We start from the raw sequence: 25,429 nt of genomic DNA, 5'->3' as shown, positions 1-25,429 counted from the left end.
AAAATTAGCCAGGCATTGTGGTGTGCACCTGTAGTCCCAGCTACTCCACAGGCTGAGGCAAAAGAATTGCTTGAACCTGGCAGGCGGAGGTTATAGTGAGCCAAGATCACGCCATTGCACTCCAGCCTGGGTGACAGAGTGAGACTCTGTCTCAAAAAAACAAAAAAGAATCTACTTCAGGAATCTAGGAAAAAGGTGAAAGTGGCCTGAACTGGTGCGATGAAGAAAAAGAGAGATTTGAGAGACTTAGGAAGTAGCATAAACAAGATGTGAAGACTAATCAGACATTAGTAAAGGAAAGAGCAATCAACACAAGAAAAACACCTAGGTAATAATTGCATCAGCTAATACGCTTACAATGTGCCAGCTCTGGACTAGGTGCCTCACATGAACTAATCAAGCCATTATGACAATTCTACAAGATAGGTATTGTTATCACTGCATTTATTTTTATTTTATTGAGACAGGGTCTTGCTCTGTCACCCAAGCTGGAGTGCAGTATTACCATCATGGTTTGCTGCAGCCTCAACCTCCTGCACTCAGGTATTCCTACCTCAGCCTCTGGAGGAGCTGAGACTACAGGCACACACCATCATGCCAAGCTAATTTTTAAATTTTTTGTAGAGACATGGTTTCACTGTGTGTGTGTGTGTGTGTGTGTGTGTGTGTGTGTGTGTAAGACGGAGTCTCACTTTGTCACCCAGGCTGGAGTGCAGCGGTGTGCACTCGGCTCACTGCAACCTCTACCTCCTGGGTGCAAGCAATTCTTGTGCCTCAGCCTCCTGAGTAATTAGGATTACAGACGGAGTTTCACCACATTGGCCAGGCTGGTCTCGAACTCCTGACCTCAAGTGATACACCCGCCTTGGCCTCCCAAAGTGCTGGGATTACAGGCGTAAGCCTCCGCGCCCAGCCTATCACTGCATTTTTAGATGAGAGAACAAAGGTGTGAAGAGGTTAATTAATATGAACAAGGTAATCTAAGTAGAAAGTAGTAGTCAGGATTCAACCATCTATCTACCCCAGAACCTACACTCAAACCACTTTTTCCTGAATATGATCATTCCTTAAAGTGAACCATCCAGGGAAGCAAATTTGGAGAGAGAAATAAAGAGACTGGATTTCAGCATGCTGAATATATGAAGTCTGAAATATTCAAGCAGGATAATTTGACAAACAAGTGAACACCAGGTCTGATGCATCGACTGGAAATCTAGCCCCAAGAACACCAACATTCAAGGGACATTAGGAAGAGGAGCCACCAAAAAGCCTGAGAAGCAGCAGCCGCAGAAGTAGGAGACAAGAAGGAGCCTGGGAATGAATGGATTTTCAACAAACTGATGTTCAACTTCACACACACATGCCCATTAAACTGTACTAAAGTACCAAGGATCAAAGCTTAACAGCACGTATTGGAAAACAGGCACTCTCATACACTGCTGGTGGGAACATATACATGTACGATTTCGACAGAGGACTATTTGGAACAGCTCACAAATTACAGATGAACATACCCTCTGAACCAGCAACTTTAACTTCTAGGAATTCATCCTATAAATAGTAATGGTATTAATAAAATATTAACTTTTGTTTTTATTTTTTTGAGACAAGGTCTCGCTCAGTGCCACTGCACTGGCACAATCTTGGCTCACTGCAACCTCCACCTCCCAGGCTCAAGCAATCCTCCTATACATAAGCCTCCTGAGTAGCTGGGACTAAAGGTGCATTCCACCATACCCGGCTAATTTTCGTATTTTTCTTGTAGAGAAAAGAACATGGTTTTGCCATGTTCCCCAGGCTTGTCTCGAACCACTAAGCTCAAGCAATCTGCCAGCCTCAGCCTACCAAAGTGCTAGGATTATAGGCATGAGTCACTGTGCCTGGCATAAATAACCCTTAAAGGGATTTATATGTGCCATTAATAGGTCCAGGTGCAGTGACTCACAGCTGTAATCTCAGCACTTTGGGAGGCCAAGATAGGCAGATTACCTGAGGTCAGGAGGCCAGACCAGCCTGGCCAACATGGTGAAATCCCACCTCTACTAAAATACAAAAATTAGCTGGGCGTGGTGGCACGTGCCTATAGTCCCAGCCACTCGGGAGGCTGAGGCAGGGGAATTGCTTGAACCTGAACCTGAGAGGCGGTGGTTGCAGTGAGCTGAGATTGTACTACTGCACTCCAGCCTGGCAACACAGCAAGACTGTCTCCAAAAAAAAGAAAAAAGAAGGCCGGGCGCGGTGGCTCAAGCCTGTAATCCCAGCACTTTGGGAGGCCGAGACGGGTGGATCACGAGGTCAGGAGTTCGAGACCAGCCTGACCAACATGGAGAAACCCTGTCTCTACTAAAAATACAAAACTAGCCAGGCGTGGTGGCGCATGCCTGTAATCCCAGCTACTCAGGAGGCTGAGGCAGGAGAATCGCTTAAACCCGGGAGGCGGAGCTTGCAGTGAGCTGAGATCCAGCCACTGCACTCCAGTCCGGGCGACAGAGCGAGACTCCGCCTCAAAAAAAAAAAAAGAAAAAAAAATGAAAATGAGCCAGCACGGTGGCTCACGCCTGTAATCCCAGCACTTTGGGAGGCTGAGGCAGGCAGATAATCTGAGGTCGGGAGTTCAAGACCAGCCTGACCAACATGGAGAAACCCCGTCTCTACTGAAAATACAAAATTAGCTGGGCGTGGTGGCACATGCCTGTAATCCTAGCTACTAGGGAGACTGAAGCAAGAGAATCGCTTGAACCTGGGAGGCAGAGGTTGCAGTGAGCTGAGATGGTGAAACTGCACTCCAGCCTGGGCAACAAGAGTGAAACTCCGTGTTAAAAAAAAAAAAAAAAGAAAAGAAAAGAAAAGAAAATGAAACCAGGTAGTGTGGCTCCACTCCTACAAGTGCAAAGTGGATGACCTATGTAGATTATTCAATGCAACCTTATATCTAATCTTGCTGAGCTTTAGGTAAAAGCTCAGAAGTGTTAATGACATGAGGTGGGGCAGGGAGCAGGTTCAACTAATCAAGCCAGAAAGCAAAGCAAGTTACTAGAGATTAAATAGAAGTACTTTTTCCATAGTGTTCCTGGGAAGGGCAAGGAAGGGAACCTGATATTTACTGAGCATTTGATTTCTACAATAAGGACTAAAAATTTCATATGATTTAAGATATACAGCTCTCATGGAGACAGCCTGAATAAGTCTTTTGAAGAACACCCCAAGGTAAAGAGTGGTGACTCATTTTCCAGGATCTGCAGACTATGACCCAGAAAACGCTTTGCCATGCCTCACCAAATGTTGATGCATCTCTTCCACACTTGCTCCCGGTGATGGATGAAGGCAGTTCTTGTGCCATGGTCCAGCCTTCCAGGGGTCTTTAGGGGATCCTTGGTCAGGTGTAGGACAGGAAGATTGATCCACTATAGCACAAAAGCGAGGGGTGTGATGGTGAGTCAAGATTCCAGAGGTCGGTTTTCGGTTTCCACAAAGCTAACACTTGTGAGTATGGGAAATAAGTCTTAGCTCCCGTATCTGTGCAACTAGAATAATATTTCATAGGGTTGTGATTATGAAACCATATAACATTTTTAGAAAACACCTGACTCATCCTCTTACATAACAAACGCTCAGTAAATGTCAGTTTCCCTTCCTTGTCCTTCCCAGGTACACTACGGGAAAAAAAGTTTCAAGTTGTACCTTTCTGATCCTACCCACCGTCCCCAACTTTTAGATAGTTCTCCCTCATTCTCTCCATTCCCTCTAGGACTCCTCCACAGCTCCTTAACCCCCCCCCCCCCTTATACTCCAATCCCTGCCCTAAAACAGATTCCAGCCCTTCTATTCTCCTGCCGGGGCCAAGCTGTTTCCAGTCCACCAGACTCTGCGACCCTGCCCCTGTCACACTGCCTCCCTTCTCCAATTCTCCCCAACTCCGCCCCCATGCCTGCAGGTCCCCTCCCTCCTCGCCCTGGCCACCTGGCCCCGGAAGTCGGGGGGCGGGCTCTCATAGCTACTGCCCGTCACCAGCTCGTTATTGTGCTCATATAGGGTGACTTGACCCCGAGGCGGTGGAGGAGGGAACAACCCCAGGGAGCACATCTTGCCGGTTCGCAGGACGTCTAGAGTCGGCAAACTCCTGGCTGGAACGGCACAGACCGCCCTCCCGCAACTCGGTTCCCGGGCTAGATTCGTATGCGGACGGGTAGCCGCAAGGGTCAAACGGCGAGGCGGAGCTCGACGGAAGTGAAGAAATGACTTAACAGGAAAGAAGGACGAGTAAGCGGTCCCGGGACAGACCGCCAAAGCGTCCTCCTGCGCCCCCTGGCGGCCGGAGGGGGAGCAGCGCGGACACATCCTCGGGCCAATCGTTGGTTACCAGGCTGGAGCGGGGTTTTTTTTGTTGTTATTTTCCAGGCGACTACTGTTTTTCCCAGCTCCGATTTCCCCAACGCCTTTTCCCACTCACTCTCTTAACGCTTAGAAAGCCCGAAATAGGGCCGGGCGCGGTGGCTCAAGCCTGTAATCCCAGCACTTTGGGAGGCCGAGACGGGCGGATCACGAGGTCAGGAGATCGAGACCATCCTGGCTAACACGGTGAAACCCCGTCAACACGGTGAAACCCCGTCTCTACTGAAAAATACAAAAACGAGCCGGGCGAGGTGGCGGGCGCCTGTAGTCCCAGCTACTCCGGAGGCTGAGGCAGGAGAATGGGGTAAACCCGGCAGGCGGAGCTTGCAGTGAGCTGAGATCTGGCCACTGCACTCCAGCCCGGGCGACAGAGCAAGACTCCGTCTCAAAAAAAAAATAAAAATAACGAAAGCCCGAAATAACCCACATTCAGGGAAGTACCAAATTAACCCTCCCAGGCCTGTGGATCACCCAGAGGAAAATACAGGCTATGTCACAGGCAGCTGGCTGGAAAGCTGAGGGAAAAACCTCAGAGAGGAGGAACAGTGCTGCACCCACAAGGTTAGGCGGACTCCTGGAAAGGGAGGTGGGGACAGGTGGAAAAGTAACATTTCCTGCCAGATGCGGTGGCTCACGCCTGTAATCCCAGCACTTTGGGAGGCCTAGGTGGGTGGATCACCTGAAGGTCAGGAGTTCGTAGACCAGCCTGGCCACGTTGAAAACCCCATCTATACTAAAAATACAAAAATTAGTCGGGCGTGGTGGCGGGCATCTGTAATCCCAGCTAATCGGAAGGCTGAGGCATGAGAATCTCTTGAACCCGGCAGGGGGGGGTTGCAGTGTGTCGAGATGGCTGTGTTGCACTCCAGCCTGGGCAACAAAAGCAAAACTTTGTCTCACAAAAAAAGAAAGGAAAACTTTATTTTATTTTATTGAGACAGGGTCTCACTCTATTGCCCAGACTGAAGGCAGTGGCGCTATCTCAGCTTATGGCAACCTCTGCCTCCTGGGTTCAAGCGATTCTCCTCCCTCAACCTCTGGAGTAGCTGGGATTACAGGCATGTGCCACCACGCCCAGCTAATTTTGTATTTTTAGTAGAGACAGGGTTTTATCATGTTGGCCAGGCTGGTCTCAAACTCCTGACCTCAAGTGATCCGCCCGCTTTGGCCTCCCAAAGTGCTGGGATTACAGGCCTGAGCCACCTTGCCAAGCTGCAAAACTATTTCCTGAGCACTTGTTATGATAAGTGCTCTTATAATCTTTACAGCCCCATAAGGTGGGTGCTGTTCTGTCACCAAGAGGAAAGTGAGTCACAGAGAGATTGGACCTAGGTACACCCAAATCAGTTATTCTGACTTAAGAATAAAAGTGAGGCTGGGCATGGTAGCTCACACCTGTAATCCCAGCACTTTGGGAGGCTGAGGCTGATCTCTTGAGCCCAGGAGTTCAAGACCAGCTTGGGCAACATAGCAAGACCCTGTATCTAAAAAAATTCAAAAGTTAGCCAGTGTGGTGGTGTCAAGCGTCTGTAGTCCAGCTACTCAGAAGGCTGAGATGGGAGAATCGAGACTACAATGATCCAAGATTGCGCCACTGCAATCCAGCCTGGGGCAAAGAGCGAGACCCTGTCAAGCAAGCAAGAGAGAAAGAAAGGGAGGGAGAAAAAGCCAGGCGCAGTGGCTCACGCCTGTCATCCCAGCACTTTGGGAGGCTGAGGTGGGCTGATCACCTGAGGTCAGGAGTTCGAGACCAGCCTGACCAACATGGAGAAACCCTGTCTCTACTAAAAATACAAAACTAGCCAGGGCATTGTGGTGCATGCCTGTAATCCCAGCTACTTGGGAGGCTGAAGCAGGAGAATCGCTTGAACCTGGAAGACAGAAGTTGCGGTGAGCAGAGATCACACCACTGCACTCCAACCTAGGCAACAAGAGTGAAACTCCGTCCCCCCCCCCAAAAAAAAAAGAAAAAGAAAAAAAAGGGAGAAGGAGAAAGAAACATTGAATTCTTTGAGTCTCACTTTTCTCATTTGCAGTGTCCTAATTATTTCATATGGTTGTTTTCCATACAAAATAATGAAGTGAAGCTATTTAACAAATTTTAAAGTGCTAAACAAATGTCAGAGGTTAATAGCTATAACTGTGCCGTCAGCTAGGTGACCTTGGTCAGAGTTCATTAACAAATGTTAAGTGATTTGAAGAAGTAGAAGGCAGTCCCCACTCCCAAAAACTAGCAGTCTTATTGAATAATCTAGGGGGCATTTAGTTCTAGTATTCTGGATTCCGTGTCTGCCCTTCTTTTTCACCTGAAAAATTTCCCCCAAGAGAGTTATTCCCAGGTCAGAAAACAAAGGGCTCCACAGTCTCCTGAAAATGCACTTCACCTGAGAAGGCAAGTGGATCGCCTCTAATCTAGTACTTATCAACTGTTAAGGGACATATGAATCTCCTGGGCATCTTCTAGGGTGGAGCTCAGAGGCTGTATTTCCAAAGAATCCCCAGCTGATACTGCACAGACGACATTTTAAGTAGCAAGGCTCTAACCTAGGGGTCCCCAATCTTTTTTTTTTTTTTTTTTTTTTTTGAGACGGAGTCTCGCTCTGTCACCCAGGCTGGAGTGCAGTGGCCAGATCTCAGCTCACTGCAAACTCCGCCTCCCGGGTTCACGCCATTCTCCTGCCTCAGCCTCCCAAGTAGCTGGGACTACAGGCGCCCGCCACCTCGCCCGGCTAGTTTTTTGTATTTTTTTAGTAGAGACGAGTTTCACCGTGTTAGCCAGGATGGTCTCGATCTCCTGACCTCGTGATCCACCCGTCTCGGCCTCCCAAAGTGCTGGGATTACAGGCTTGAGCCACCGCGCCCGGCCGGGTCCCCAATCTTTTTAGCACCAGGTTTAGTGGAAGACAGTTTTTCCACGGGGAGCGGGGGAGGGAATGGTTTTGGGATGAAACTGTTACACCTGAGATCATCAGCCATTAGTTGGATTCTCATAAAAAGCCAGCAACCTAGGTCCTTCACGTGCGCAGTTCACAACAGGGTTCGCGCTACTATGAGAATCTAATGCCGCTGATCTGACAGGAGGCGGAGCTCAGCTTGCTCAGCTCACCTACTGCTGTGCGCTTCCTTTACAGGCCACTAACACTAGGGGCGGCGGGACTCCTACTCTAACCTTTTCCCATAGCCCCATTTAGTTTCCTAGATGAGTTCACCGTCACCTGGGAAGTCACAGAAAGCTTGAAGAGCATAAGGTATACACTAGGGATGGTTTGGGGAACCTGGCTGTTAAAGCTCTCCCTGAGAAGGGGAAGTGCGCAGGTTTGAGGGAAAGAGGGAATAGGTGACTGACAGATTAGTGGAGAGCACTGAAGACCCACGATAAAGTTTCCGTTTGTACCTTGGTAACACCATCCAAACCCAGATACCCCTAGGAAAAATCACTCCGGCCTGCAACTTGCATCCTTCGATGAAACCTCGATTTTCACCAACAGGTCATAATGATCGGTTTAGGTGCCTGCATCTTACCCTGTAAGGTGAACCAGAGAGAAGGAACAGTGCTGTTCCGCCCGCAGCCCCCGCCCTGGCCTGGCACAAGTACTGTCCCCTCCCCCATACTGCTTATCTAACATTTGTGGAACGCTTTTCACAATTTGCGGGTTCTAGAAAGGCCCAAGTCCAGGCCTAGCGCGCTCACCCAGTAACTTCACCAGGGGGCGCGGCGGGCCCGGCGACGCAGCGACTGTGACCCTATGGGCTCGGAGCGCTTAGCGGGCGGTCTCCGCCGGCCCCTCCCTACGACCTGGGCGGGAACCGAGACAGCGCGCAGGCCGCCTCTAAAAGGAGCCCCCCACTTTGGGAGTCATCGCCGGAGCCTGGGTGCCTGGAGCTCCGCCCGCCACCCCTTCCCGGGCCCGCTGGAGCCCGGCGTCCCGACCCGGGGCCGGTAACCAGGCGCACATGGCCTGCCCGGCCCTGTTTGTCCTGGCAGCGCGCCGCCCTATTTGAAGCGGTTTTTATCTCCCAGAAACCAGCAAAACCCCAAGCGGAGTCTAGGGAAGATGAAAGGGGCCGAGGGGCTAGGGAGGGGAGGACCGCGAGGCTGCGGCGGGCGGGAGCTGGCACCGGACAGGCGGAGACCGGGAGGCGAGAGGGCCAGACTCTGGGGGGTCCGGAGGAGCCCGTCCGGCGGGGTTGGGGCGGGATCCCGGGGATCCACTCCATCCAGGCCGCCGCCTCGCTCAGACCAGCTCCAAGGCGCCCCCCTTCCTTCCTCCGCCCCAGCCCCGTCTCCCGTGTCTCTTCAGTCACAGCCCCCAGCCCACTAAAGAAGTCTTAGGAACTCGGATTTCTTCAAAGCGCCTTTGAAGCAGCGCGCCCCGCCAGAGGGCAGGAGATTTCCCACCTGGGCCGGGGCGGGAGTGGCGTCAGGGGGTGAGGGGGGCTCGTAACCCGAGCCCGCCCAGGATCGCCGGCCCCCTCCCACCCGGAGTATCGCCTCTTGCGACCTGCGAGGTGGACAGTCCGACGCGGGTCGCAGCTGGGAGTCGGGCCCAGGCCGGGGGGAGTGGCCTGTGAGTCCCCTCAGCCCAGCGGGGGAACCTTGGGGGGCGGGGGCCGCACAAAGCCCTATTGTAGCTCGGGGATGGCCGCCACAGAGTGGCTTTTGTTCTTCGGCTAACTCCGTGGCGGGCACGACTGATTGCAGGCCCCGGGCAGGGGGCGGGTTACGTGCCAGGCCCAGTCTGCCCGCCGGGAGCCGCACCACCGCCCGACTGGGGCCGCGCTGTAGTCCGCACTGCAACCGCGGTGCCAGCGCTCGGTCGCGTCACTGCCCTGACCAGGCTCAATTGGTGCAGTCCAGAAAGTGCCAGGGTAGAAACCAGTGAGTCTTCCCAACTCTGCAGAAAGCACTGCACGCCCAAAAACAACACCGCCGGAGGATTTGACCGAGAAACAATTTTGTTTTGTGTTTTGTTTTGAGACGGAGTCGCTCTGCCACCCACGCTGGAGTGCAGCCTCACCATCTCAGCTCACTGCAACCTCCGCCTCCCAGGTTCCAGCGATTCTCCTGCCTCAGCCTCCCAAGCAGCCGGGATTACAGGCACCTGCCACCACGCCCTGCTGATTTTTGTGTTTTTAGTAGAGACGGGGTTTCACCATGTTAGCCAGGATGGTCTGGAACTCCTGACCTCAGGTGATCCGCCCTTCTCAGCCTCCCGAAGTGCTAGAATTACAGGCGTGAACCACCGCGCCCGGCCGATAAACTATTTCGCCGCGAGCATAATAAGCAAACGTGCACGATAGAATATTCACCCATGAGTAGTCTCCAATTTGCTAAGGAAAAAAACTCATTGGCCCTCGCTTCGCCCTTCCTCTTCTCCTTTTCTCACCAGGACAAAATTTCAAATTCAACTTTTATTTATTAAATTAAAAAAAAGACTCCACAAAGGGCATGATCCCTTCCATTCCACAATGTTCTCTCCCCAAGCTCCAGCAGCTTTAACCCTTTAACTTGGGGCCTTGAGACAGCAGGGGACAGAAAAGGAGGATCCAAAGTTACAGGAAAGGCACGAAGCGGCTTTAAAAGTCACTGGAGGTGGAGATGGGAGCATCCGAAGTCCCAGGGTAGGGGTGTGTGGATGCACCCACAGATCAGCTTGGGGGCCTCTGTCTTCCTAGCTCTGTAAGTTGTTCTTTCTCAGGGCTTCTAGGCACCACGTCTAGCACAGTACCTTGCACAGAGTAGGCACTCAAAAAATACTTGATTTATTTGAATCTGATCCCAGAGAAAGCCTTCCCCACTGATTCTTCAGGAGGTGCACCTCCAAACCAATGTCCTCCTGTTAGATGGGCTTCCCCAAAGAGCACATCTAAGATGGCAGCTGCAAGCTCTCCATAACCATGGCAACAGGGGATTAACCTGATGGGGTCATGGTGTCTAAGGGGAGGGGCAGTGGAAGAACCTGCTCTGGGGTCAAGGGAGCTGGGGTACATTCCAGTACTTCTCCCCTCCATAGGACTTGAGGTTTCACAGCTTCTGGCTGGGGCTGGGGATGTTAGGGATCCCCCTAATCAAGAGATACCCCATCAACTGTTTAGCAGAGATCTAGCTAACCCAATTTGTAGAGACTTCATTATAAGAGAAACCCCATCAACTGAGATCCTGATGATAGACATTCTGTTGCCAAGATCTTCTCCCCTAACATTTTGTCTATACAGAAATGCATTTGACTAGAATTTCCTTAGTAGAAATGGATCCACTTCCCTCCCCAGCTCACTCTACCTGACCCGTCATCATAACTTACATAAATAGAATTATTATTACTATTCATTACTCCTGGTACATAGGGGTTAAATATATAGGCCTGGGGGCAGCCTCCCTGACCCTGGGGTCACCCCATCTTTGGGATCAGATCCCCGCTGGTCTGCCCCCCTCTTGGCACCCTGCCTCTGGCCAGGTCACTAACCCCAATCCCCCTAACCATAGTCCCTGATGAAGAGGCCACCAGGGGGCAATAAATTATCATTATCACTGTGTTTGTAAAAAGGAAAAAAAGTTCTGGAGAACGGAAAGCAATGATGTAAGAAGTTGGGAAGACTGAAGCCTAGAGGCTGAGGGACAGCAGTAAATAAGCTTGAGAAGTAGAAAGGGTACATTTCAAGGAGATGGAGAAATCGTGTTGGGAGCCCAAACTGAAAGAAAGTGTGTTGGTGTGGCAGGGCCAGAGTCTACGAAGCCGGAGTGCGGAAATCAGGCACAAGGGGAGGGCCTGAGATGAGAATTTGCAGAAAGCCAGTCTCATGGTGAAGGGAGGTGAGCTGAGGAGGCATGCAAGGAGATACCCAAGCCCAGAATGACCAGGAGGGAGAAAGAGGGAGAGAGCCCTGAAGGATGGCATGCATGGGGTAAAGAGAGTGATTGGCAAGCAGTGGTCTAGAGAGCCAAGAGAGACTGGCAGGGCAGCCCTGGGGCGGGAGACCTTCCACCCGGCTCAGATCTCCAGCAAGTTGCTCTGCTCAGGGCTGCCTCCAGGGGCTTTCTCTGGGGTTGCTGGCGAGGCCGAAGGTCGGGGCGTCTGACTGGCCTCCTCTTCCCCTGTGCTGCGGACCTCCCCCAGCTCCTTGGGGCCACTGGGAGGGGGACCTGGGCCTGGTTCTCCATGGGTGCGCTGGTGTTTGCTCAGGTGGTCACTTCGGGTAAAGCGCTTGGAGCAGAGCAGGCAGGTGAACTTCTTTTCCCGGGTGTGAGTGCGCACGTGACGCTCCAGCTCATCCGAACGAGTGAACCTCTTGCCGCAGAAGAGCCAGTTGCAGACGAAAGGCCTCTCGCCTGTGTGCCAGCGCAAGTGGGCCTTCAGGTGCGAAGCCTTGCCATACACCTTGCCGCAGCCAGGGATGTGGCAGCTGTGGATGGGCTTCTTCCGCAGCCCAGCCGCTGCTGCTCCCAGCCGCTCTAGCTCCTGGCAATTAGGGCAGTCGCAGGAGGAGCGACCTGCCCCACTGCCCCCATATCCACCACTGCCCCCGGTGCTTGCACCCCGTGGGGGTTTGGCTCCACCACTCCCTTCCAGCTGCCCACTATTTCCCACTGCCTTGGGTTTATAGACATCTTGGGGCAAGACATGCTGGGGCCCTGGTTGCAAGAGGTGGGGAGCTGGGTAGGGGGCTGGATTAATAGGAGCAAAGTCGGATGGGTAGGTGGGCAGCTGGGGGTTCAGTGGAGGCTGAGCTGGACCTGTGGGCAGTGTGCCTTGCAGCCCATCACCCTGGCCCTGCCCACCACCTAGCCAGTTGCCTCCAGGGTGCATGTCCCACCATGGAGTAGGAGCATTGCCTGGGCCTGGTGAAATGCCTGCATGGATGCCTGCCTTGTACCAGGAGCCATAGGGGTGTGTCATGTCCAGAGAGGTGTAGACACTGGGCAGACAGTCAGAAGAGCCGTGCCCCTTGGGCACTAGTAGCCCAGGCTCCTGGGTGCCCGTGGGCCCAGGGAATGAGTGGGAAAAGGGAGGGTAGTCATTGGCATAGCCTGAGGTGGGTGCTGGAGGACTGCCTGCAGGTGAGAGGAGCCCATTAGTGCTTGAAAAGGGGGCTGGATAAGCATCCCCCATGGTTTTGGAGGCTGAAAGGTCACTGCCCACAGAGTACGGCTTCTTTGTGCCTGCTTTGCCCAGTGTTGTTGAGTCCCGCAGAGGGCTGGAGCCACCAAATTTGCTGCACGCTGCCGTCAGCATGGCCAGGGGACTGGAGCCATAGTGAACTTCCTCCTGTGGAAAGAGGGACGCACTGCTTAGGGAGAGGGGAGGAGAGGTGCAGAATGAAGGGCAACACTTTAGGTCTGTGACCTAGAGACATCCACAGCAGAACAGAGGGGTCAGGGAAGAGTTGAAGAGGGTGGAGAATTACAGGTAAAAGAGGTTGGCCAGTGAGAACTGGACCTCAGGGCAGACTCACATGGAGTCGTGGGAAGAAGTGCAGAGGCCCAAGACTGCAGCTCAGTATCCCAGCCTGGGAGGTAGGAAGCAGAGCTCATTCTGGAGTTGCTAGGGGTGTACTAGGGGCCTCCAAGGAACAGGAGGTTCTTTTTCATTTTGTTTCTGTTTTTTTTTTTTTTTTTTTGAGATGGAGTCTCGCTGTTGTCGCCCAGGTTGGAATGCAATGGTGTGACCTCAGCTCACTGCAACCTCCGCCTCCCGGGTTCAAGAGATTCCCCTGCCTCAGCCTCCCAAGTAGTTGGGATTACAGGTGCCTGCCACCACACCTGGCTAATTTTTTTTGTATTTTTAGTAGAAACGGGGTTTCGCCACGTTGACCAAACTGGTCTCAAACTCCTGACCTCAGGTGATCCACCCACCTCGGCCTCCCAAAGTGCTGGAATGATAGGCATGAGCCACTGTGCCCAGCCTTTTCTTTTCATTTAAAAAAAAAAAAATTATTTTTTGAGACAGTCTTGTTCTGTCACCCAGGCTGGAGTGCAGTGGCCCAATCTCGGCTCACTGCAACCTTTACCTCCCAGGTTCAAGCAATTCTCCTGCCTCAGCCTCCCGCATAGCTGGGATTACAGCCACATGCCACCACATTGAGCTATTTTGTATTTTTAGTAGAGACGGGGTTTCACCATGTTGGCCAGGCTGGTCTTGAGTGCCTGACCTCAAGTGATCCAAAACTGACCTCAGCCTCCCAAAGTGTTGGGATTACAGGCGTGAGTGGCCACGCCCAGCCAAAAAAATATTTTTAGAGACAGGGTCCCACTGTGTCTCCCAAGGTGCCATCACAACTCACTGTAGCCTCAAACTTCTTTCTGGGCTCAAGTGATCCTCCCACCCTCAGCCTCCAGAGTAGTTAGGACTACAGGTATATGCCAGGGGCTCTTTTAAAATGGCTGTGAGAAGAACTGAGGATAGAGACAGCAGCTAGGTGAAGTGAGAATTGGGGATCCTGACCCTTGGAAGTAGGTTTGGAGCAGACCAAGGCCATGGTCAGGGCCTTGGAGAGGAAAGATGAGGCTCGAAGAGCAGTGTAGGAAGAAGGTCAAAGTATTAGGGGACTATATTTGCTCCCATGCCAGATTTTCCCAGCTTCATCCCATACCCCATATTCCATTTCCTGTCGCTGCTTCAGCTCCTGACTAAGGCAGTGGTCTGGTCTCCCTGAGGTCCAATCCTCATGTCCCTGGTAAGGAATCTCTTGGCAGGGACACGGCTGGGGAGCACGAGGAAGTGATGGTGGAGACACTGGGACATTGAGAGGGAACAGGGCTGCCGCCAAGCCCGAACTGTGGCTGAGACAACAATGCCTTTCAAGCAGGCAGTGAGCACCTCCTGCTTTGTGGTGCCAGCTGGTACCCCTTTGAGAGGGCAGGAAGAGCCCAAAGTCGTCATCCTCTTCCAAGGCAAGGAATGGGGTGACTAAGACACTGGCCCACAGCCACACTGCTTCATGCCTCAGTGTCCCCTAACATGTAGTCCTTCTAGTACCGTGAATGAAGGAAGACATGGATGTAGTGTATGGGAGTCTTTTAGAAATGCAAGGGTATCTTCTGGCCAGGCGCGGTGGCTTATGCCTGTAATCCCAGCACTTTGGGAAGCCGAGGTGGGTGGATCACGAGGTCAGGAGTTCAAAATTATCCTGGCCAAGATGGTGAAACCCCATCTCTACTAAAAATACAAAAAAAACAGCCGGGTGTGGTGGCGGGCGCCTGTAATCCCAGCTACTCAGGAGGCTGAGGCAGAGAATTGCTGGGAGGTGGAGGTTGCAGTGAGCCGAGATGGCGCCACTGCATTCCAGCCTGAGCTATAGAGCGAGACTCCATGTCAAAAAAGAAAAAAGAAAAAAAAGAAATGCAAAGGTATCTTCTTAATGCCCACCATGCTGCTGCTACCATGCCAAACCACTCTCAAGATTTCTGCCTCTCAGGAAATCATGGTACCTCTCCCTGGGGGAGGCATCCAAGGAGGAAATGCCCTACAGCATTGCTGGCTGGCATAGACATTCATTCATTGCTGGGAATCCCACCAAAAAAGATGCCCTCAACATCTACCCCTATACAGTTATATGGGTATGAAAGGGCTAAAAGAACATGTTTTGAAGATTGGGTTCTTCACAAACTGATATTCCTGATCCTTTCCCAGTAAAGCTGAGAAAATAACTCAAGAATTCAGAGTTCTCACACCTGCCTGGTAGCTCTTAGCAGAGTTCTCACACCTGCCTGGTAGCTCTTAGCATGTAGTATGTGTACGATGCCAATCTGAGAGGTGGGCCTGGGGCCCTAGGGTTGCCATGAGGTGTATGTGCAGTCCCCACTCCTGCACTGCTCCCCAAGTGCAAACCTGCTGCTCCTCCTGCCTAGTTACCTCTCTCTAAGGTCCCGCTGACTCCCAAACTGAGCCACCAAAAGCTTTCTCCAGTCTAACCACAGTGAACACTCACGGTTCCTCCTAGTCAGGGTTTCCCAGGAACCCCTGATCTTCCAAGCAGTGGGTGAGCTATGGCAAGGCAGCTGATGGGGAGGACTCAAATCCTAGCAGAAAGAAGAGGTGGAAACATGGAGTTCGGCCGGGCGCGGTGGCTCAAGCCTGTAATCCCAGCACTTTGGGAGGCCGACACAGGCGGATCACGAGGTCAGGAGATCGAGACCATCCTGGCTAACACAGTGAAACCCCGTCTCTACTAAAAAAAAATACAAAAAAACTAGCCGGGCGAGGTGGCGGGCGCCTGTAGTCCCAGCTACTTGGGAGGCTGAGGCAGGAGAATGGCGTAAACCCGGGAGGTGGAGCTTGCAGTGAACTGAGATCCAGCCACTGCACTCCAGCCTGGATGACAGAGCGAGACTCCGTCTCAACAAAAAAAAAAAAAAAAGAAAGAAACATGGAGTTCAAAGGAGAGATGCAGATACCCAGAGACATGGGGCACAAAGAACCTGCGTAGGGTGAGTGATTGAGGTAAAAGACCCATAGCAATGGGGAAAGGAGGACCTGAGAGGAAAACTGGCATTGAATGGCAGAAATAGCTACAATTCCAGCACTTTGGGAGGTCAAGTGGAGGAGGGTTGCTTGAGGCCAGGAGTTTGAGACCAGCCTGGGCAACATAGTGAGACCCCATCTGTATAACAGATTTTAAAATTAGCTGGGCTTGGTGGTGCATGCCTGTAGTCCCAGCTCGTCAGGAGGCTGAGATGGGAAGATCACTTGAGCTCAGTAGTTAGAGACTGCAGTGAGCTATGATTGCTCCACTGCACTCCAGCCTGGACAACACAGCAAGACCCTGTCTCAAAAACAACAACAACAAAAAAAAAAAAGAGGCAGAAATAGGCAGGGACCTAAAAGAGCAGAAAGGTAAAAAGACACAAACTAAGAAGGAGAGATGATCGAAAAGAGACTGGGCTAGAAAAGCAAAGAAAAACAGAGACGAAAAGAAAGGAGCGGAAAAAAGAAAAGGGGGAGGAGAAGGAAGAAGGCAGCCTTCCTACCTAAGAGAAAACCACCATGGTGCTGGGCCCCAGAAAACCCCCAGACCAGGCCACTCCTTCCTTCTTCTCCCCCCTGACCGCCCCCTCTCCCTCTGCCCAGCCCGGCTCCGATGGTTTCCCTGCGGTCGGTTTATTTTTAAAAACGCCGACGCCGTCCCCCACCCAGCCCTCACACTGTGGCCACAGGGGCCTCAGCCAAGCCCAGGGACCCCACCCAGCTGTGGGGAGGGAAGGAGGGGTGAAAGAAGGCAGCCAGCCCCAGGCCAACAGGAGACCCCAGCCCTGGGGAGTGGAGGCCCAGAGGGCCCTTGAAGGCAGGGAAGGGGGAGCAAGGAACCAGACCCCAGTGCTCGGGGGGCTACGGGCTGAGCACGTGGCTAAGTTTCACCACAGCCTCAGTTTCCTTCTCCTGCTGATTGTTCTCTCCTGAGAACTCAGGGAAAGAGTCCTGGTTAAGAGTTTTAAGTATGTGTTCCCATACCTGATCAAATGTGTTCCCTTTCCAGGGCCCAGCAGTCCCACCTTCGAGTTGTTCCCTCCTGACCTCCACCCCACCACCCTTAAAACAAAACAAACAGAATTAAAGTATTGAAGTGGGAGTGTTTGGAAAAAGAACAAGATAGGAGCTGTCCCAACTCTCCCACCCAGATGTGGAGCAGGGGAGGGGGACCCCTCCTCCCAGGGAGCTCATGGTGCTGTGCCCAGCCTGGCCTCCCAGTGGAAATGCTCACTAGACATCTCAGGGCTGATTGGTCTTAGGTTCCCATTTTCCAGTTCTCAAGTTTCTCAGCCTTCTCCCAAGTTTCTTCGTTCTCCCAGCTTCCCAATTCTCCTTTCCCACCTAGGCCCCCAACCATTTCTTCCCCCTCCCTGTTCCCTGCATCTCACTTGGCCGAGGTGAGCCCCTCATCAAGCAGCAGCTGCTTCCCTCTCTGAACCCCACGTTCTTCCCACTGCCAGAGAGCCCACCCATACCAGGCAGAGGGGTTCCTGGGGAGGTGGGGAGGAAGTTAAGGGCCCTGGTACCCAAAAACTAGGTGCAGGTGGTTGAGGGATAGGAGGGACTGGTGTGCCTTTGTGTTGCAGGCATCTCTAGCTCACAGGAATGAGGGGACATGAAAGCCTAGCTTCCAGGACACTCTCCTTTCGCCATGCATTATCCCAATCCCATGTCTTTCCAGCAGGCCTCTGGGCCAGTCCCTCCCAAGGCACCAGCGCCACGTTGGCAACACTGGCATGATGCCCACGCCCACTGACATTGTCCCTGCCCTGGGTGGACCCAGGATTTCCATGCATCTTATTCCTCAAGACCACAGTGTTTCAACGATGGCTCAAAATAGAGTCTGTTGGGGAGGCAGCAGGACAACAGTCTGCACCCATTGCATCTGCGGGTAGACCCCTGGCTGGATACAGAGTGTGACAAGGGACATGGTGTCCATCTGGTTGGCTTGCATGCTATTCCCCCAAACTCAGCCACAAACTTACTGTCTCACAGCCTTGTGCACACACCATTTATCACTTGGACTCCCAGCACTCAGATGGCCCCACTTACACACACACACATACACGCTCTCTCTCTCTCTCAGAGCCCGCAGCACACTCGACTGCACCCTAACGATTACACTAAGGCCAATGAACACAGGTGGTAAAAGACTCCTGCCCCATCTCTCATACACACACCTCTCCCACAGGTTGAGTGAGTCGGCTTCCTGTTTGGCCCCGCACCCCTGGGTCTGAGCTAGGGCACTGGGAAGTGAGATGTGGGACCCAAGAATAGGGCAGAGTCAAGGCTACTGCAGGGGGCTGACTTTCGGGGAGGGCCCTCTGGCCCTCAATTTCTGCAGAGAGACCTAGAAAGCAGGACAGAGATGGTGACAGAGGAACAGTGTCAGAGACCCAGAAGCAGGGAGGAGTCTGGCCCTGAGTGGCTGTGAGCCCTCCCTTCCCAACTCTGTGCCTTGGGTCTCCTAGAAGCCATGGTAGAGTCAGAAATTTCTCAAGACGCCAAACCCTGACCCCGATAGTACCCCAATTCCCTTTGTCCCCAGCACCAGAGGCAAGGGATGCTGGGGTCCCAGCCCGGAGGGGAAGTGGCCCAGTCCGCCCTGGAGCCTCCCACTCCCAAAATAGAGCTGAGTTTGTCTTTGGCTGAAAGCTAAATATTTGTGAGCCGGGCAAGCGGCCTCAGACCCCGTCCCTCCTCCTTGGTTCCCTCTCAGGCCTGGGCTCAGTTCCCCTGGTCAGCCCCCCCACACGCACAGGCTGGCCTCCTCCTTTCTCTCATAGCCTGCCTCCTCTCCTCCACACACCAGCTCACAGGCCCAGCCCCCTCCCCACACAACCAGGCAAGATCCTGCCTGGGCTACGAGTCCCAGGAGACAGGACCCCTAAAGAGCTATACCCAGTTGCTGCTCTGTGCCCACTCAGCCAGTCCTCTCTGCCTTCTATCTCTGCTGCCAGTTTATGTATTTCCTACCTCTCTCTCCTCACTACCCCTCGTCCCCCTCCCCCTCCCCCTCCTTTCTCCATCTCTTTTCCACTCCTCACAGTCAGTGTGCTTAGCTGACCTTAGGTAGGGGTCCATGCCGTCTTCTGACCTAATCCCCTCTCACCCTCTTTTCACTGCCCTCTGAACCCTGGCCCTATTCTTCCCTCCCTTTTCTCCTGCCCTCTGCTTCCCCTTTCTTGGACCCCACTCCTCTCTCTGCATCAGAAGGACCCCTGGAATTGACAAGCACCAGAGCTACTATCTATGTGAGTTGGAGGAGGTGGGTGGGCAAAGACTAGGACCATTAAGGTTGTGGCTGGTTTCCTGGGGAGAAGAGGGGACAGTTACCTCAAGCAGGGAGGACGCCATCCTGAGGCTGGGGAACGGGTCCCAAGGAGCCAGGCAGATGGAGAGAGCTGAGCCGGGGAGAGAGAGAGAAGGGAGAGGGAGGGAGAATGGGAGAATGGGAGAGAAGAGATCTAAAGTTAGAAGGGACCGGGGTGGGGGGTGGGGGGTGGGGGGCTGCTCTCTGTCTGTAGGGATCCACCCTCTAATTACAGCTTTCCCAGTGGAGAAGGCTCCGGATCCAATGAGGAGGGCGAGAGAGGGAGGCAGAGGGTCCAAATTTCCTGCTCCATTTGCTGAGCTCCTCAAAGAAGGGATCAGGGAGGGAGAGGAGAAAAAGGGGCGCCCATGGAAGGGGTGGGAAGCAGGAAGAGGGAGAGCAACACGGGCAAGTTGTCAGGGCTTCCTCGCGGGGGCTGCTGAGGGGAGAGGTTAAGGGGATGGTGGACCCCGGTGTCCTACACATGGCAGCAGTCCCATAGGCATCTGTGGGCACCCCTCCCAGAGCTCCCCAGTGTCATGTACCTGGGGAACCTGGGGCTGGCTGTCCCGAGTCTCTCCTCTCTGGAGGTCTGGCAGGGAGAGTGCAGGAAACGGGCGGCCTGAGGGTGCTGGAAGGGATCCGCTGTCTTCCAGGCCAGCTCCACTCCTGTTCCCACTCAGGCTCCGGTCCTACAGTTCTACTCTGACTCCAGAGTCCTTGCTGCTGCTCCGCGGCTGCTGCTTCGGCTACTGCTGCTGCCTAGGCTGCTGCTGCCCGCCGCTGCTGAGGAAAGGAACAGGAGGGAAAAGGAACAAACCCCAAACCACTAATTAGAGATCCAGGGGGGGGATGGGGGGTTGGGGACGACACTCACACACAGAGACTGGAACGCACTGACATACACACTCATGGCCGAACACAAGGGTGATGCATGCACACGCACACACAGGACCACTCACATGGGTACAGCCACTATCATGAATGAACACAGACGGACACACACAAATGCACACAGTGACACACTAGAGGCACACGTACCACACCCGCCCCAGCTGACCATGCAGAGGCTTGCTTCCCCAGTCACCCACCTGCCTCTAGATCAGGACAGCAGTGTGTATGTGCCCCTGTGTGTGTGTACGTGCCCGTGTGTGTGTGCATGTGTGTGTGTTTGTGTATGTTGTGTGAAGAGGGATGGAAGATTCTGAGGTAGAGGTTTCTCCTGCCTAAACTTTTAGTGTCACTGAGGTAGGTTCCAGAGCAAGGCCTGGAGGAAGGGTTGAAGAGTTGGGAAAGGCTTGGTATTGACTTGGGGGTCCCTCAGTCTTCCAGTGCCTCAGTTTCACTGTTTGGAGGTCATACCTAGGCCTACCTCACTTTGTGGGGCAGAACCTGGATCTTGCTGATGAAGAGAAAATTTAAGACAGGCAGGAGTGAGGGTGGCGGTAGAAGGTCATTGGGTCAACTCATTCATGCCGACACCTAGCCCCTTTGGATTATTTTCCCCAAAAAGAAATGCCCTAACCTCCATCATTCCTTGTCAGTTACCATCCCTGGGTAACCAAGTTACCATCTCTTAGAGGCCATGGGTTTAATCTCCATCCTTTGGTGTACAGTTCTCCTGAGTGATCTGACTTTCCTGGGAACTCCCGGTTCCCTTTCTCATTGCCATACATCAATTCCCTCTTCCACAGAAAGAACTGAAGTTAGAACTTAATAAGGACTTCCCAACTTTGACTTCCCATCAAAATAGGAAATAAGAGAAGGAAGGTCTTAAGAAGAGAAACCCAAAAATCTATTACCTGAAACCTGGGCCCTGAGCCCTGAGGTGTTTATGGGAGAGAGAGGACTGGGCAGCTAAGTGGTAGAACCGGGAGCTCTCCCACAGGGGGGCTTAGCCTGCTGGGGTTGTTTTGCAGGTTATTCCTTAACACACACCTCTGCCCCTCCCAGCTCTGCCTGTCAGGGGAATAAAGCCCCATCATTTCCACTCTCCTCACTCTGCAACACCATCCCCTCACTTTCTCGGAGTGCCCACTTCCTTGCTCCTTTTGCTCTCCCAGATCTCCACAGAAAAAGCTGGTAGGTGGCAGGAGCAGATGGAGGTCCAGGGAGGGTTGCACAGCAGTTTCACCAGCAGGCAGGGACGAATCTCAGGGTAGGGCCCAGGAGTTCTGAATTCTAGCCCCATGATTTGATTTACCCCAAGGAACTCTGGGAACCCAAGGTTTAGGGGAAGGGTTTGGGAACCAGGTGGCTGATAGACAAAGAAAAGGCCGCAAAAGAAGAAACAGAGCAAATGAAACAGTCCAAGAGAATCAGAAGAGCTATCACCAGGTATAAGAAAGAGAGAGGAAAGAGGAAAACAGAAGACCAGATGTGTGGCTTCAAACAAAAACAACAACAACAAAAAACAGAGCAGGAAAGAAACTAAAAAGGTAAACAGGCCCAGAGGAACAAAGATGGGGAGACAATGGCTTCGGAAGGACAGGGAAAATAGCCTGAGGCATAGCCAGGTCCAGAGGAGGAGGAGGAGAAGGAAGAGGAGGAGGAGGAGGAGGGTGGTTGTGTTGTGTTGCCAGGCAGGTGGGGGGGCGGGGATGGAGTATAAATAGCACATAATTGTGTCCGCTGATTACACGGGCCACCCCACCCGTCTGCCTGAGAGGAAGTGCCCGTGGTGGGGTGTCCCTGTGACCTCGCGGTCTCCCCCTTGTGGGGGGAGTCTGAGACTGAGGTGCCAGATGGATTTCCGGGGCCCCGAACTCAGAAGTTGGGAAAGAGAAGCTTTAAAAGAAATTCTGTATCACCAGCAGAAAAGCCCAAGCCCAGTTAGATCAGGCAGGAAACTGAGGCAGAGGAGAAAGTCTAGACTCTAAAGAAGAGATAGCAGGTGAGGAGGGGATTGGGACTCAGATTAGATGAGAGAAGAAAGGAAGAGACTGAAGGGGAAAAGGAGGAAGGATGGAAAGATGAATGGACAGACAGGGCTGGGGAGAGGGGTTGGAAGGAAGGGTCACCTTCTCACTCCCCGTGTGGGCTTTAATCCCTAACCCTACCCGGGAAGGGGCAGATCCTATGAGTGCTTGGGAAATAAAAAGGAGGAGCAGAGTGCCAGGAAGATGTGAGCCAGGGCCCCTGATGTGTCAACATAAGACACCCTCTGGACACAGAGCCTGTTCCCCACCAGAGAGCAGCGCCAAAGATAGGTAGAGGGGCTGCCTGAAGTCCCCAGTTGCTGCCCTCAGGACCCCCTGGGTTCTGACTTCTCCATGTCCTTTTAAAAAATAGTCCTGCAGCCAAGCTGAGGCTCTGGCGTTCCTGGGTCCAGCTCCCCAGTTTCCTTCCCAGGGCCCTGAGGGGCTGGGGGCAGCAATTGGAAGTCCTAACCAAGGACCTACCTCCACCCTCTCAGGCCTCCCTCAGCCCAGCCTCCCAGGGGGTGGGGCAGCCCAGGCAGAGGCGCCATGTGGCAGGGGCGGGTAGAGGCTGCGGCTCTGGTCCTTCCAGTATAAACCCCCTAGGCATCTGGTTTCTATCCACCACCCCCCACCACCCTGGGGGCCCCTCAGCCTCCGCCCACGGCCACCCAGACGCTGAGCTCCAAGGGATGGATGCCCCAGAAGGAAGGGGTGGGATGATGCCTTTCTGATATCCCAATGCCAGGACTGGGCTGAACCACAGGAACCACTCCCTTCCCACCCTCCCCTAGGAGAATCAGAGTGGGCTTTCTAGGTTAGAGGGGGTTGAATCTGGCACCTGCCTCAGTTCTCCAAATGATTTTGGATCTTTTTGGAAAGATCAGTGGGGTGAAAACAGAAGGAAAACTGGGCAGAGTGGGGCCAGGTGCGGTGGCTCACGCCGGTAATCCCAACGGTTTGGGAGGCCGAGGTGGGTGGATCACCTGAGGTCAGGAGTTTGACACCAGCCTGGCCAGCATGGTGAAGCCCCATCTCTACTAAAAATACAAAAATTAGCTGAGCATGGTGACGGGTGCCTGTAATCCCAGCTACTCGGGAGACTGAGGCAGTAGAATCACTTGAACCCGGGAAGTGGAGATTGCAGTGAGCTGAGATCACGCCATTGCACTCCAGCCTGGGCAACAAGACCAAAACTCCTTCTCAAAAAAAAAAAAAAAAAACTGGGGAGAGTGGGAGACCTGTACCCTCTATTCCCAAGGGATGCTACCTCCGTCGTCCACACCATCGCCCTCTACCACTCTTCTAGGTTGGGCTGTCTCTAAGAGCCTCGTCCAAAGTGACTCCCAACTTTTCACTGTTGCTGTTATAGAAGGTTTGACTACCCTAGGGAGAATCACCAGAGAATAGTGAACAGAGCCCCTGAAACAGAGACTGACACATGCACTAATACATACCTGATGAGGGACACATTCATATCTGCATACTTGCACACACACAAGGTGACACATAGTTCATACACATTTGTACTATGCAGGCATCCATATTGACAGACACTGATATATACATATACAGATAATGCTTACCCCAAGACACCCTAACCCCCAGTCATAAAAATGCACACACCAGTATATATATATACATCGTACAGACTCACAACCACCTAGACTACTCCCTACATGGACTCCCAGACACCCATCAACACACACATCTACACATGTGGCAAATGTCACATACATACACCCAGGGCTATCATTACAACTTTACAGCTCTGGAGATCTCTGAGGTCTCCTAAAGGGCATTTGGGAACCCCTCTCCCTATAAGGATCTGGGGATAAGGGTGATATGGAGGCCAATGCCAGTCCCGCAAATTGCTGCCTCCAACTCCTACTAGTATAAGAAGCTCCAGTGTACCTTTAGGTACTGTCGATCCAATACTCCACACACACACCAGAGTTCAGAAACCCAGATGGCCCAGCAAACTCCCTGGCCCTGGGGAACCCTAGCATCCCTACCCCCACCCAGGCCCCCGCTGCTCTGCGGCCCTGCTGACTCATCTCTCCCTCTGTGGAGCTCCCCAACCACAGGGGCCTGGAAGAGAAGCTTGGAAAGTTGCGCTCATGTCCCGGGCCCCTGGTCTGGCCACTACCCGCCCATGCACCCAGCCCAGCCCTTGTCTCCAGTGGATACTCCAGCGACAGAGAACATAGAGGGGACAGGAAAGAAGGCACCCAGAGACAGGGAAACAGAAAGACACGGGAGAGACAAAGAGGAAACAAATGGTGGGCATACAGATGAGAGACCCTGAGGATCAGCTACTAGTCTGTTGGGTCCTCCAAGAGCAATGGGGCTGATGATCAGGAAAGCTTGCTCCTTGGGTTGAAGGAACATCCACTCATGGCCTCAGGATTTAGAGACTGCTGAGTGCCTTGACCCAGCATTTCTGACACTAGGCTCAGCGTACTTGGGGAAGAGGATCCAATTTTAGGAGGCAAAGCTGAGGACACGGGGTAGAAGGAAAGCTTTTAAGAGGCTGGCAACCTTTGTATAGGACAGCTTGGAAAAGGAGCTCCTCATCCCAACAAATATGTACACAAATTTACAGGTACAGACAGACTACAACTTCCCTCCCTCTCTGCTAGGTCTCCCCATCCCCTCTTCCAGCACCAGGGCTACAAGGCAGGACTTCTGCGACTGGCTCTGGCTCCCCTCTTCCCTGAACCTTGGGTTCCTTCATTGATATCGAGCCCTGATATAATTCAGCAGCTTTAGGAGAGGCAGATCAGAATCAGAAACAGAAGTACCATGTAAGGAGGAGGAAGGAAACTGGATGGCAGGGGACAAAGAGGAAAATGAAAGGAAGGGGAAGACTGAGGTCTGATTCTGAAACAAGGGACCTGTCCTGGATGCCTCTGTCTAAAATGGGACAACATTGAATTAAGTAAGAACCTAGTCATCTCTAGAAAATGACCCTTTGTAAAAATGACCCTAGAATCTGATCCATGAAATATACTAGTGTCTTTCATAACAAGAACTTGGGGTGATGGAGTTCTGATCACATCATCCCTAGGAGTGAGGCTGAGCAACCCAAGGGGATGGTCCTTCAAAATCCTAAATACAGACTGAGTGAGGTGGCTCACACCTGTAATCTCAGCACTTTGGGAGGCCGAGGTGGGTGGATTACCTGAGGTCAGAAGTTGGAGACCAGCCTGGCCAAAATAAAATTAGCTGGGTGTGGTGGCATGTGCCTGTAATCCCAGCTACTCGGGAGGGTGAGGTAGGAGAATCACTTGAACCTAGGAGGCAGAGGTTGCCGAGATCGCGACACTGCATTCCAGCCT

The 25,429-nt window shown here is 52.8% G+C and overlaps 2 protein-coding genes across 4 annotated transcripts in view; both read right to left on the bottom strand.

Annotated features, from left to right (window-relative positions):
* The window catches only part of AAAS (achalasia, adrenocortical insufficiency, alacrimia), a 14,578-nt gene extending 10,333 nt beyond the window's left edge, over window positions 1-4,245 (bottom strand). For both annotated transcript variants that reach the window (XM_011930520.1, XM_011930521.1), the window contains exons 1-2: window positions 3,961-4,245; window positions 3,277-3,404 (exon numbers count right to left, since the gene is read on the bottom strand). In XM_011930520.1, coding sequence (XP_011785910.1) covers window positions 3,277-3,404; window positions 3,961-4,083 — 251 coding nt within the window. In that variant the 5' untranslated portion in view covers window positions 4,084-4,245. The remainder of the gene's footprint in view (window positions 1-3,276; window positions 3,405-3,960) is intronic.
* Window positions 4,246-9,789: 5,544 nt separating this feature from the next.
* The window catches only part of SP7 (Sp7 transcription factor), a 20,087-nt gene continuing 4,447 nt past the window's right edge, over window positions 9,790-25,429 (bottom strand). Inside the window, exons 1-2 of one of the 2 annotated variants that reach the window (XM_011930517.1) lie at window positions 19,194-19,304; window positions 9,790-12,656 (exon numbers count right to left, since the gene is read on the bottom strand). In XM_011930517.1, coding sequence (XP_011785907.1) covers window positions 11,382-12,656; window positions 19,194-19,214 — 1,296 coding nt within the window. In that variant the 5' untranslated portion in view covers window positions 19,215-19,304 and the 3' untranslated portion in view covers window positions 9,790-11,381. Of the gene's footprint in view, window positions 12,657-19,193; window positions 19,305-25,429 lie in introns of those variants that run through there. The other variant, XM_011930518.1, reaches the window with a different exon arrangement.

The sequence above is a fragment of the Colobus angolensis genome, unplaced genomic scaffold (assembly GCF_000951035.1).
Source record: "Colobus angolensis palliatus isolate OR3802 unplaced genomic scaffold, Cang.pa_1.0 Scaffold87, whole genome shotgun sequence".
In the NCBI taxonomy this organism is placed as follows: Eukaryota; Metazoa; Chordata; class Mammalia; order Primates; family Cercopithecidae; genus Colobus; species Colobus angolensis.
The sequence above is the reverse complement of the archived record's forward strand: the minus strand, read 5'-3'. Positions and strand labels throughout refer to the sequence as shown.